Source organism: Agelaius tricolor, unplaced genomic scaffold (genome assembly GCF_023055355.1).
Source record: "Agelaius tricolor isolate 1412-34295 unplaced genomic scaffold, bAgeTri1.0.p SCAF_23, whole genome shotgun sequence".
Taxonomy (NCBI): Eukaryota; Metazoa; Chordata; class Aves; order Passeriformes; family Icteridae; genus Agelaius; species Agelaius tricolor.
The window spans coordinates 8,596,456-8,609,513 of NW_027269283.1; the positions used below are offsets into that span (position 1 = coordinate 8,596,456).

At 51.0% G+C, this 13,058-nt stretch overlaps 1 protein-coding gene across 1 annotated transcript in view; it reads right to left on the reverse strand.

The window, feature by feature from the left end:
- Positions 1-11,578, reverse strand: part of NTSR1 (neurotensin receptor 1) — a 55,608-nt gene extending 44,030 nt beyond the window's left edge. Inside the window, exon 1 of the mRNA XM_071447096.1 lies at positions 10,711-11,578. Within this exon, the coding sequence (XP_071303197.1) occupies positions 10,711-11,376 (666 nt within the window). The 5' untranslated portion in view covers positions 11,377-11,578. The remainder of the gene's footprint in view (positions 1-10,710) is intronic.
- Positions 11,579-13,058: the final 1,480 nt, after the last annotated feature.

Below are 13,058 nucleotides of genomic sequence, written 5' to 3' on the forward strand. Positions count from 1 at the left end.
TTCCAGCCTGCCCCTCATGCAGAGGGAGCCACCCTGCAGAGGGGGAACTGGGAGAGCAGGGATTGCACCAAGGTGAAACCTTGTTGAGACAGAACGTTATGGGAAGCACCAGTGTGTCACAGACATCTTTTCATGAAAAATCCTTTCCTTAGGATTCTTCCTCCTGAGAAGCTGAGAGGCCTCAGGAACAAAATGTGAACAATGGTTATCTGCTGCTGTGGAATGCAACAGGTGCATCTGGGATTGGGCTCATGGGGTTGTTTCTAATTAATGGCCAATCACAGCCCAGCTGGCTCGGACAGAGAGCCAAGACACAAACCTTTGTTATCATTCATTCCTTTCTATTCTTAGCTCAGCTAGCCTTCTGATGAAACCTGTTCTTCTATTCTTTTAGTATAGTTTTAATGTAATATATACCATAAAATAATAAACCAAGCCTTCTGTAGCATGGAGCCAGATCCTCATCTCTTCCCTCAACACAAGACCCCTCTGAACACCATCACCCCAGTGGCACCTGATGGGACCTGGAGGAGCAGGGAGGGTTTGTGGCTGGGGCTGAGCTTGGGCAGTGGGTGCTGGGAGCCACAGCCTCTCTGTTTTGCTGTTATTGTCCCCTCTCTGCCCTGGCCCCTTGGAAATGCCCTTTTCTTTGGGTGGCTGAGGTTTTGTTCTCACTGGGAGCACTGCCCTGGACACACTGCTGGTGACACCCCCCTACTTTGGCTTGTGATGAGCTGAGGGAAAATGCACCCATAGTGGAGCTCATCTGGAAACTCCCTGAGCTTTTTGCTGCTCCCAAGCAGGGTATTCAGCAGTGACACAAAGTCTAAAAGGCTTCTGCTGCTTCCTTTGACTAAGAAAATGCCTATTGCAGCTGCTGGTGCTCTGTCTTCAAACAAACTTCCTTTCTTGCTGGATACTAAAGGATAAATGGTATTTCCTTGGCTCCAGGATGCTCTTGGAAAACAACTGTCAGCTCAGGCAGCGTTTCTGGCCGTGCTGCCATTGCACTGACCCCTGTCCACTTAAAGCTGGGCTGGTTGTTCCCTCCTGATCCTCCAACCCTGCCCTGGAGCAGCAGCTGCCCTTGGCAGTCCCATCACTGCTTGACTCCCCCTTGGAGAAAGGAGGGGAGAGGTTTCCCTTCCCCTGTGCCACAAGAGAAAAGCTCTCAGCAGGCAGCAAGGGCAGAGCCAGTGTCTGTGTGGTGGCACAGGGAACAAGTGGCATCACTCTGGTGGGGCAGCAAACAGCTTTGGCCACATTTTACAGCGTGCTGTTGGTCACATTTTCCCTCTGTGAAAGGTGAACAGAGGAAGGAACAGACCCAAAGCCAACACAAACCCTGCTAGAAAATTCCATAATGAGGTGCTGGGCCCATGGCATTTCACCTGACAAATTCACCAGAAAAGATCCAAAGGAATAAACCAGCTCCAGACAATCTCAGGGCATGAGAATAAGATCAGTATCACCTTAAACTTGGGGAGGGTAATTTTCCTGACAGCCTGTTTAAAAGAAAAGTGGGTTATATGATTAAAAGCAATAAACCCCTCTCCAGTGCCCTGTTGTGTGACCAGCAAAAATAAACTTTCTAGGTTCTCACCCACCTGGATGTCAGCATTTCCCAGAGGTTTTCATGCCTCCAGCCCTTTTCTTTGGCTTTGTGGAATCACAAGCAGGCTCTGGGGCACTGATTTTTGCAAAACAGCAGGCTTAGGTATAGATTTCTGGATTCAAGTATTGCCAGCACTTGCCTACAAAGCATAAGGCACAAATCCACAGTGTATAAACCAGAGTAATGGAAAAGCCAGGCTGTTAATCTTCATAATGTGCCTCTCAGTGGGGATTTCACTTGAATGTTATTTGCATTAAATATGATACTGAGTGGTGGATATGCAGCATAAATAAATGAAAGGCCATATTTAAGTCCAACACTGTCCCCCTGTTGTCTGCAGCCCCAAGTGTGAGAGCTGCTGACAGAGGCCAGTGCAGCTCTGTTCATCTCCTGACCTGCTGCAGGGAAACGTGGTGGCAAATTCCAGCACTGGTGCCCTTGGAAACTCTTTACTGGGGGAAAATTAACCTGTTTTCTGAGGTTAGGGGTGTCAGCCCAAGCTCTCTGAGTGCTGGAAGCATTGTGGACAGTTTTGCTTCCCTCTCCCCATGCCCACACTCTGCTTATGGATTTTCTCCATAAAGGCTGAGCAGGCAGTGCTGGAGCCTCCCCTTGGGCTGCTGGGGATGGCAGCAAAGAAAATTCAATTAGACTTTCAAAGGAGAAAAAAAGGACTTATCCCAAAGGAGAAGTGAACTTCTTGGTTACTTTATTACTGCTTTTCCTCTCTGTTTTTCTCTGCTGCAGCTCCTCTCAGCCTCGTGGAGCCTCAGGTATTACAGGGTTTTTTTTCCTGGCATGGTTTGATCTCCAGGCTGTGTTCTGAGTGCCAGGCTGGCCATGTGCCCAGCTCCTCTGGACTGCTGCACTCTGAGACACTTGCTGATCAAATTCCTGCCCTTTCTTGTTTCCCTTTCAAGGGATTTTCTATCCTGCATTAGCCAGGAAACACCTGCAAGCAGTCAGGGAGACAAGCCTGAGGCAGAGTTTGCTCCTTGGCTTAGTAAGTGCAGTCTATTAAGTGTTTGGGGCATACACAGCTCCCCATCATGGTACCTTGAGGTCAAATAATCTCTTTATTAGTCTAAACCTATCCTTCTTCTGCCTACAGTGCTTTATCAAACTTGACACACTTGGATTTAAGGAACAAGTATGACAGTGTCACAAGCCCATGACTGACAGCAATAAAAAATGAAACATGAGAGACTCAAAGGATTGAGTTTCTTTTTTGGAATTAAATGAGAATATTAAACTGTATAAATTACCCCCGTGGGGATAAAATGTAAGGTCTTTGCAGGAGGAATCAATAGTGATGCCAGTAATGAGTTAAACTTTCCCAGCAGCTGTGTGAGCTGCATTTTTATAAGATGGTTTTGAAAAAATCATTGAATAGGAGAGGAAAGTGGGTTAATTTCTTATTGAACATACTCAAATAGTTATGGACTTATTAAACAAATTCTCCAAGGGAACAAGGTGGTACGAAAGTCCTGCCACATATTAAGGCCACATTTGCTCAGTTCAGCAGTGCAGACACCCTTTGTTCTTGATTAAGTTAAAATTAATAGGATGTGGCATTGCAATGACTGTATTAATTAGCTCCTTGGAGCCCTGATCAAAAGTAGGGGTCTCTGCTGAGCCAGGTGTCATCCTGCACCCCAGTGCCCATGGCACACCTGCAGCAGGTCCCTGCCCCCAGCTCTGGGATGAACCCCTAAGGGGATGAACCCCTAAGGGGATGAACCCCTAAGGTGATGAACCCCTTTTCTCAAGGTTAGAGGGAAAAACCAGGATGGTTGAGGGGTGAGATGGCTCCTCCCCTGGCTGCCTGACACCTCCCCAAGCCCTGAGAGCAGAGCAGGGAGCACTCAGGCTGAGCCTGGCAGGAGGGGACCAGCAGCAGGACCTGCCCAGGAGGAGAAGGCAGCAGGGACACCCATGGGTGGGCCTTGGCAGCGAGGGGCTGCTCCCCTGCAGGTGACAGCCCAGCGTGGGCAGTGCCACCCAGCCCAGGGCACAGCCATGGCACAGCTGCCCCTCCTGTGCCTCCCTGATTCAGTGATGCTGAGCATGCTGCTGCTCTCTCCAGGACTCTGCATAAAATAGATGCTTTTTCTCCCCTTTCAAATATTAGGCTTTATGAAAGTTTACTTTTTTTTTCTTTGTTTTGTTTTGTTTTGTTTTTTTAATCATTTCTACAAGGAGAATCTCACCTCTTTGATTCCCGTCTTCAGCTGACAATTGCCCCTAGCCCGTGGGAACACAAAAGCTTCAGAGAAACCTCACTGAACTTTTCCTCAGAGGAAAAGTTTCAGCCACAAAGACCTTATCCACTGCATCTTTCTCTCCCTGGGAGAGGAACAGCCCCCATGGAGCCCAGCAGGGCCCTGTGCACTGAGAATTCCTGAAGTGCAAAGCCACAGGAGATGAGGAGCAAGTCTCACATGCTGAAACCACCTGCAGGCCAGCAGCTCCTCCAGCCCAGCAGGTGCATCCTCCCCAAAGGCTGAGGGTGAGAGTCACACAGCCCAGCCCTGTGCCACAGCATCCCTGTCCTGGCACGAGCAGGGGGGGTGATGAGTTCTTGGTACCCCAAGCAGGGAGGAGGAGGAGGAGGATGGACCTTCTCAGACAAGGCACCTGAATAATGGGATACAAACTTGTCTCACTACTTTCCTCCCATACACAGAAAACAAGAGAATGCAGAAAAACCCTGGGAATGAACTGTCAGCTCAGAAATGTGCTCCCCAGCCAGGGTCAGTACTCCACCATCACCACCTTTTCTAAACCCAAGCACTTTCTTCCCCAAATAACTCATCAGCTCAACTGATTTATCATCATCATTATGTGTCTGGGGTTTTCTGAACCCCACACCTAAGAGAATTTGCAATTGGATAGGAGAAATGGTGTCCATGGGAAGCAAGCCACGGGGGAGATGTCACTGGAGCACTGAGTGACATCCCCATTTGGGCACTGCAGGCTTCTCACAGCGAGAGTGGCCTGGCCTGGAGGGCAACCAGACAGCCTGGGAATGTAAAAACCCAGATTCATCTGCTTAATGGGAGGGAAAGGAGAGGTGTCAGCTCTGGGACTGATGGGTTTGCCTCGTTTAATGCTCTCTGCTTTAAGGCTCAGACTGCCCACCACGTCTCCCAGCCCCTTCAGCCACCTTTGCTCCCTCTCTGTCCCCTGGCCCTCAGCAAGGGGCAGCTTCACAGCAGGGAAAAAGCCATGGGGACACCATGGAAGCCCAAATTCCCCACCCAGGCACCCCTGTGTCCCACAGAGGGGGTGCTGCACATCCTGCCTGCCTCGGGCAGGACACAGAAGCTTTTCTAAACGTCAGGAAGCAAAAAAAGCCATCTGTGAGTCTGGAGCAGATGCTGCACAGAGACAAGAGTGAAAGTCTTTAAGGGAAAGGAGGGGGGAAGCAGGGAGATGACAATTAAATGGCTGTTTTAAATGATCTGAAAGATTAAAGGCAGATGAAGGTTTTTGGATTTTTTTTTCTCTTTGGGACAAGCAACTACAAGATTACCTTTGTGTCTTCTGCCTTCACTAGCTGCTGGTACAAGGAAAACCTAAGAGCTGAATCAATCGGCCACATTTCCTCATTTTTTTATTATCTCTCCAGCTGACATCTTGGGAAGGGGGAGGGAAACAGAAATCAAGTGAATTAAAATCAATTGGGGGGGGGGGGGGAAAAGACAAGAAATTATGTAAGAACTGGCAAAACACAGCAGGCAAAGCGGTTATGTAAAGCAATGAACACAAGAGCTTATTTAAATTAGATCTAGCTGCGAGACAGAGCAGGGTGTAAACGGGCTGGGATTAGGCAGGCTGGGCTGTCGTGCATATGCTGAGTTAAAGCCCTGGCTTCCCTGAATAGCCCTGGGAAAAAAGGCAGCATTTTAGGGATGCTCCCACCACAGTAGAGGGGATTGCTGCTGGGGTCCCTCTCCACCCCTGTGGGGATGGATCCAGGCACATTTACACACCAATATCCTCATTTACACACCAATATCCTCATTTACACACCAATATCCTCCACTGTGGAGACCAATATCCTCCATTTACACACCAATATCCTCATTTTCTTGTCTCCCTGAGGGTGTGGCAGCACCACGACCTGATGGGACACAGTCCTGCCACAAAGGTGCCATTTGTGAGGGGTGAGTGGCACCCAGGACTTGTCTGGAGCAGTGAGTGATTTAGAACAGCTCTGTTATTAAAAGCCACAGTAGGAGTTTGGCTGTGACTTAAGGAAGAGAAATCAGCTTCAATTCCTTCAGTCAATACCAGTATAAACAAGGATTCCTGGAGTATTGACTAATCCTTGATAGGATTTGCCAGCAAACCTGGAGAGAATTCAGCCACTTGGTTTTATGGCTCGCTATTTTCACATAATATGGAGAAATGCTTGTCATGTTTATTTACCCTGCATCACAGATCTGACGGTGGGCAGGGCCCTGCCTTCCACAGCACCAGCAGTGAGCACATCCCACCACCCTGCCAAGGTGCTCCTCACCAGGGGAAAGGGCAAGGGAGCGTTTGCAACATCACACATGGAATTAATAACTCTGTGAGCCCCTCACACGAATGGAAATCAAATGGATGACCTTGGGAGAGTGTGTAGAGAGCAGGGCAATGGATGTCAAGACTCCTGGTCCTTCCTTTCCATCCCCTTCACACATGGTGCTCTTTGGCAGGTCCCTTCAAAGGCATTGCATGAAGAAACGTAGGCAGAAATTTTGGATTTCTTTTCTTTTCTGGGACAAGCAAGTACAAGATTACCAGGGGAAAGGGCAAGGGAGCGTTTGCAACATCATGCATGGAATTAATAACTCTGTGAGCCTCTCACACAAATGGAAATCAAATAGATGATCTTAAAAGAATGTGTAGAGAGCATGGCAATGGATGTCAAGACTCCTGGTCCTTCCTTTCCATCCCCTTCACACCTGAGGCTCTTTGGCAGGTCCCTTCAAAGGCATTGTCTGAAGAAATGTAGGCAGAAATAAACCTGAGGAGCCACTTGGGCAAACAGTTGTTTAGTGTGCAGAGTTATTTACTCTACAAATCATCCAAACTGTGAGAGGCTTCATAAAACATAATAAACAAGGGCTCTGGAGGGATGGGGGAGCTGCAGCCACGCAGGCTGGGCTGATCCACGTGGAACAGAGATCCTCCCAAAGGGTGAGGAGGGCCAGAGGAGTTCCCCAAGTGCTGCCCTCACAAATGAGCAACTTGGAGCTGCTGCTGGAGCTGTGGCAGTTTCTGGAGGAGCAGGGCCTGCTGCCATGTGTTTTAATAAAAGGATCACACCAGCTGTCTGTGCAAATCAAACATTAGCATGTGTCAGACACTCTCCAGGCACTTGCTGTGACTTGGGGGACATTTTGCAGCAGAGCCATCCAAGCACAGGCTGTGCCACACCAGTGGGAAAACACCTTCCCCTGGGAATTTTGGGGGGCCAGGAGCTGCTCACACCCAGCTCCCCTTGTGCCCAGCCCAGGCTCAGATGAAATCCAGGGGTTTTAGTTTGAGGAGCTCTGTGTATAGGGACTGACAGTGCACCAGGATTGGAGGGTGAATTCCTGGGGTTTTAGTTTGAGGAGCTCTGTGTGTGGGGACTGACAGTGCACCAGGATTGGAGGTGTTTCCTTCAGCTTCCCCTCTTCCCCAGGTTCTGCTGTGAACCTCTCCAGAAAGCAGGGATGAGATAAGAAAGTAATAAGCAGGAAAATCAATTTGCACTGCATCTGACCAGTAAAATTCAGAGCTTTTTGAACATCAGGGCTGAGGCTGTGCAATGTTTATGGCACACAGGGCTGCTCATGGTAGATCAGGACACTCAGTGGGATCCTGGTTTGAGGAAGTTGGTTCCAGAGCCAGCCCCACAGGCACAGACTCAAAAATGAACAGGGAAAACCTCTCATCCTGCCCCAGAACTCTCATATCTATTGCTGCCACAACAGGGAGATTTAAAACCTCCCCCAGCTGAAGTGCCATGAAAACATGAATTTACTTGTATGGCTTTAAGAAGTGTTTAATCTATGTGGAAAAAGAACCTAAAACTGGCAGCAGTGCTTTTCAGGGGATGTCTGCCAGCTAAAGGGTTTGCTAGACCTAAATAATGTGGCTATAATGGAACATACTCCTGGTACCAGATCCCACGTGGATGCCAAAATCCAAAGCAGACATCCCTGACTGGCAGAAGCAACATGAAAACTTGGCAATGGAGAATGCATAATAAACCAGATCCACAGGCTGATTAAAGCAGCTGCAAGGACAGTGATGAGCAAAGCTGGGAAATGGTTCTAAGAATTCTATTTTAGAGGCCACACAGGGCTTTATGCCTTGATGGCAAGAGGTGAGGTGTGCCTGGTGTAGGGATGGTGGGGACACACAGTGTCACCCTGCAGAATGCCTTACCTGCTGCTCTTCCTGATTATGTGCTGCCCTGAACAATTTGTAATTGCTAGAAGAATATCAGTCATTACCTCTTAGAGTTGTTGTGGAGCTTAAGTGGTGCAGGTTAATACGTGCAAGAACCAAATTTCATGAATGTTGTTTGAGTAATTACTTTTTTTATTTTTCTTACAAGGAATCCTGATTGTTCACATTCAGTCTAATTCCACTCAAGAATGTCCACTAAAATTTGAATACTCAAAGCAAATACAGAGGAACTTTTTCAAAACCAGAGATGTTGAATTACTACAATCAAAGAGGCCCTTAAAATCCAGAATATTCTGTGATTCTGTGAAATACTTTTTCCAGGAAGCTTGTTCCAGTTCAGAGAGGATCATTCTCCTGTAATGATCCCAGCAAAACCCTAGCTCACACTGGTCTCTGAGGGTACAAGTGGTTACAATGCCCTGTTCTGGGACAGAACTTGAACTTCTTTCAATCAGTCAAACACATAAAACCACTTGGAGAACTAATGGCTTCCAAAAAAGAAATGCCAGTTTGCTTTAGACAGTTTGCCAAACAGGAATAGGAGTGAAATGTGTTGAGTGATTTATTACAAGTGATTTGCCAGCTCGAGCAAGTGCATCACTGCTCTCCTTAATTTAAAGACAGAAAATGAATTCAAAGAGATGCAGAGATGCTCTAAAGCAGCTTGAACCCACCACGAAGGACCAGGGCTCCAGATTGCCACCCAGCAAGACCTCTGCACGTCACACTGCACATCAGCACTGCCCTTTCTCTCCTGGCTCTTCCATCATTTGTCTTTTTTTAAACCTCTGCGCAGCTCGGGCCGGCTCACACGCTGTGCCATGGTTTCCATTAACGCACTTCAAACCTGACTTGCAGCTGCTTTGCTTATTCACTCCAGAGCCCTCCCCAGCCCAGGGCCCTGCCTCACGTTGTGTGATGCTTCCCTGTGCTCAGAGGAATGGAGTGAAACCATGAAACAACCTTCCTGGCTTGGCAAAGCCGCTTCTGCAGCCAGATCCCCCGAGAAGGAACAGATTGGCACAGTTTGGGGTTTGGTCCTTCCTTCTCCCCCAACAGCTGCCTCTTTCTTTTAACTTTTAAATTAATCCAGTAGTTAATTAAAGATATATATATATGAGGAAAAGCCCGCAGGTGAACTTCACATACACATAATATATTCATGTCTTCCTACTCCTGACTTGGCTAATGGGATAAGGTATAGCCTGAATAATTGCAAGAGTCTAAGGTACACTGGGAATTGTTTAAAGTGTAATCTCCAAAGATATGGCTAGGAAATAATCCTCTGGTTTTAGCCCTACCATGGTAACAACGAGCATCAGTTTAATCCTAGAAGGAAGATGAGTGGAAATAATGCATTTCAGTCCCATTGTTCTCAAATCAGATGGCCCAGCCTCCTCAGAGAGCAGAGAATTTGGGTTAAGTACACTGGGCTGCCACTGACAAAACCTTCCAGGCATCTACAGGAGAAATGCAGCCCTCACCACCTCAGATGAAAGTTAGGGATCGTGATAAAATTCAGAGGAAATCCAGGGCTTCTATCAGGGCTTGATTTTGGTTTACTTGAACAGTACAAAGGGGAAACTGGGAGAGTTATGTCTAAACATTTCCCGACTCTGGTCTTAAATCTAAACGCACATACCCTCACCTGCTTTTAGTGGGAAGGAATGGTTCTGATTCATTTCCATTTAAGTTCCCTCCCTTCAAGTGTGGGAACATCCCAGCGACTTCAGTACCCATGCAGCTTTAAAATCCAGCTGCCCGCTGATTAACCCCTCCTGAAATTCATGTTCCAAATGAAAAATTGAGCAGCTATCACATGCAAGCCTGGCAGCCAAGGGGCTATGGAGATTGGTGTCTTGCTCTCTTCTGTCCCTCCTTCCGTGTCTCTTACATTTTTCAAGCTTAATGCTCCAGTAAACAAATGCCTCAACCCGCCGGAGCACTGGAGCACGGCAAGTGTTGATGCTGAAATCCCTTCCACGCATGGGTGTGTTGGATTTAGCACCGTGTGGAGAGCAGCAAAGCCGTGCTGAAGTCAGGAGGGGCTGCTAAAACCAGCTACGGATTTCCCCAAAACTGCAAAAATAGCAGCCTCTGGCTTCCACCATGCAGCTCCTTTTCAGAAGCCTGTGCTACACCCTGTGTCCAAAACTTTCTGAAATTAGGAGCTGTCACTACACTGAAGAAAAGGGCTCTGGATCAACACAAAGAACGGGGAGAGATGGTTTTATTTCCCCTGTACTTGCTGGCCGCTTTCCAGCAGAAGGGGGGAGATGCAGAAAATGCGGGGAAAGGGTGGAAATTCGGGGGTTTCTGGCCATGATCGGCCACCAGGAGCTGCGGAGCGGGACACGGGAGGCTCCGGGCACGGGAAGGGGCCGGATTTAGCACGGAGCAGGATTTTCCCCGGTGCAAGGTCTCTGCTCAGAGTGGCGGGGCAGGAGGGGAGCAACGGGCAGAGCCGAGACCCCCACAAATCCCTCCTGAGCGCACCCCGGGCCGGTGCGTCCTGCCAGGGCTGCCCGGGACATCCCATTCCAGACATCCCATGGCCGGGACATCCCATCCCGCTCCAGCCTCTCCCTCCTGCCCCGCCCGGCTCCGCAAAGTTCGGCCAGCCGCGGGAGGAGGCTCCTCACCTGGATGACCGTCTTGAGCGTGGAGGTGTCCACGATGGCCGTGCAGATGAGGGAGTCGGGATCCCGGTCCTTGCCGTAGATCTGCCCCATGGTGAAGATCATGGGGATGGCGAGCAGGAAGGAGGCGATCCAGATGCAGCTGATGAACTTCTTGGTGCGGCTGCGGGACATGATGCTCTTGGCTTTGAAGGGGTGGCAGATGGCCATGTAGCGCTCCACGCTGAGGCTGGCGATGTTGAGTGCCGTGGCATAGGTGCAGGCGTCCCGGAGGAAGTAGTAGCCCTTGCAAACGGCCCCCCCGAAAGCCCAGGGGTGATGGACCCAGATGAAGTTGTAGAGCTCGATGGGCATGCAGAGGAGGAAGATGAGGAGGTCGGAGAAGGCGAGGCTGGCCAGGTGGTAGTGCACGGTGCTCTGCAGGTTCTGCAGCGACTTCTTCCTCACCAGCGTGTACGCCGTGATGGAGTTGCCCACGGTGCCCACCAAGAACAGGGCCAAGTAGATGACGGTCACCATCACTTTGGAGTAGATGTCGGTGTTGACGTCCAGGTCCTCCTCGTCGGGCACTTTGGGGAGCAGGTCGGAGCGGTTGCTGGCGTTGGCATAGCTGGGCTGCGGCTGCAGCGGCCCCGCGGGCACGGCCGGGGCCGTGGCGTTCGGGTGCATCCCCGGCAGCACCGCCCGGAGCCGCCGCTGCCCCCGGAGCGGAACTTGGCCGCTTTTAATGCGGCGGGAGGAGCTGGCGGTCCCGGGGCTGCCGCGCGTGTGCGAGGGCGAGACGCGCCCCCCGCTCGGTGCCGGTGCGAGCGGCCCCGGATCCCTCCTCCCTCCCTGCGGCTCCCCCGCACACCACGGTGTGAGTGTGAGTGTCTGTATGTGTGTGTGTGTGTGTGTGTCTGTGTGTGTGTGTGTCTGTGTGTCTGTGTGTGTGCGTGTGTGTCTGTGTGTGTGTGTGTCTGTGTGTGTGTGTGTGTGTGTGTGAGTGTGTCTGTGTCTCTGTGTGTGAGTGTGTCTGTGTGTCTGTGTGTGTGTCTGTCTGTGTGTGGGAGTGTGTCTGTGTCTGTGTGTGTGTGTGCTGCGCGGAGCCCCCGCACCGCACCGGGACACCGACAGACCGACACACACACCGGGACACCGACACACATACTGGGACACCGGGACACGGGCACGGACAGACCGACACACACCGGGACACCGGCACACACACCGGGACAGCCACACACAGCAGGACACAGACACGCTCATCGGGACACCGACACACACTCCGGTACACACAGACTCACACACACTGGCACACACACCGGGACACGGACACACACCCCGGCATACACACTCGCACACAGCCCGGTGCAGGTGCACACACACCGGCACACACACACCGGACAGGCACACACAGGGACACCGGCACACACACCGGCACACACACACACACCCCGGCATGCACACTCGCACACACACCGGGACACACACACCGGCACACACGCACCGGGACACACGCACCGGGACAGGCACACACACCGGCACACACACACCGGCACACACACACCGGCACACACACACCGGCACACACGCACCGGGACAGGCACACACAGGGACCCCGGGACACACGCACCGGCCGCCCCGCACCACCGCGCCCTCCCCGCCGCTCCCCGCCGTGCCCCGGCCCCGCTCCCCAGAGGGGTTTTGCAGCCCCAGCCCGGTGCCCAGAGCCCGGCCCGTGTAGGGAGAGAGGGAGGGAGGAGGTCCCGGGCCGGGCTGCACAGCCACTCCCCACTGAGACTGCCCCACATCCCTCTCTAAGCCGGGCACGGCTGGAGGCTGAGGCTGGTAAGGGGCTGCCCGGGGGGCTGAGCCCCCTCCTGCATCCCACAGGGTGAGGAGAGGGATCAGGGCTGCTCTGACTCTCCTGTACAACTGCAGGTACTGATGATTCCCAAACATCCACTCAGCTCCTGCTGCTGCTGGGATAAATGCCTGTAAATGAAGGGGAAAACACATTTATAAATACCTACCTGTGCCCTGACCTGCTAGGGCACCCTCAGTGCCATGGCACAGCTGCTTTGATTTGGTCCCTATCAGCGACTTTTCCCTTAATATCTTCATATTTGGGGATGTGGGGTCCTCTATGAGCTTCCCTGTTGCTGGGACAGGGGCTGTGGAGGTGTTGTGGTGATGCTGAAGGTGACAAATGGATCCTCCACAGGGAAAGGTTCCCCAAGGATGGGTGGTCTGTGATGGGGTTACCCTTTCAGCCACCCTGTAAATCTCTGGTGAGCTGTTTGTCCACTCACTCACCTCAGAGAGAAAAATCTTTAAAAATGAAGAGAGGAGATGGAGGAAAATCCCAC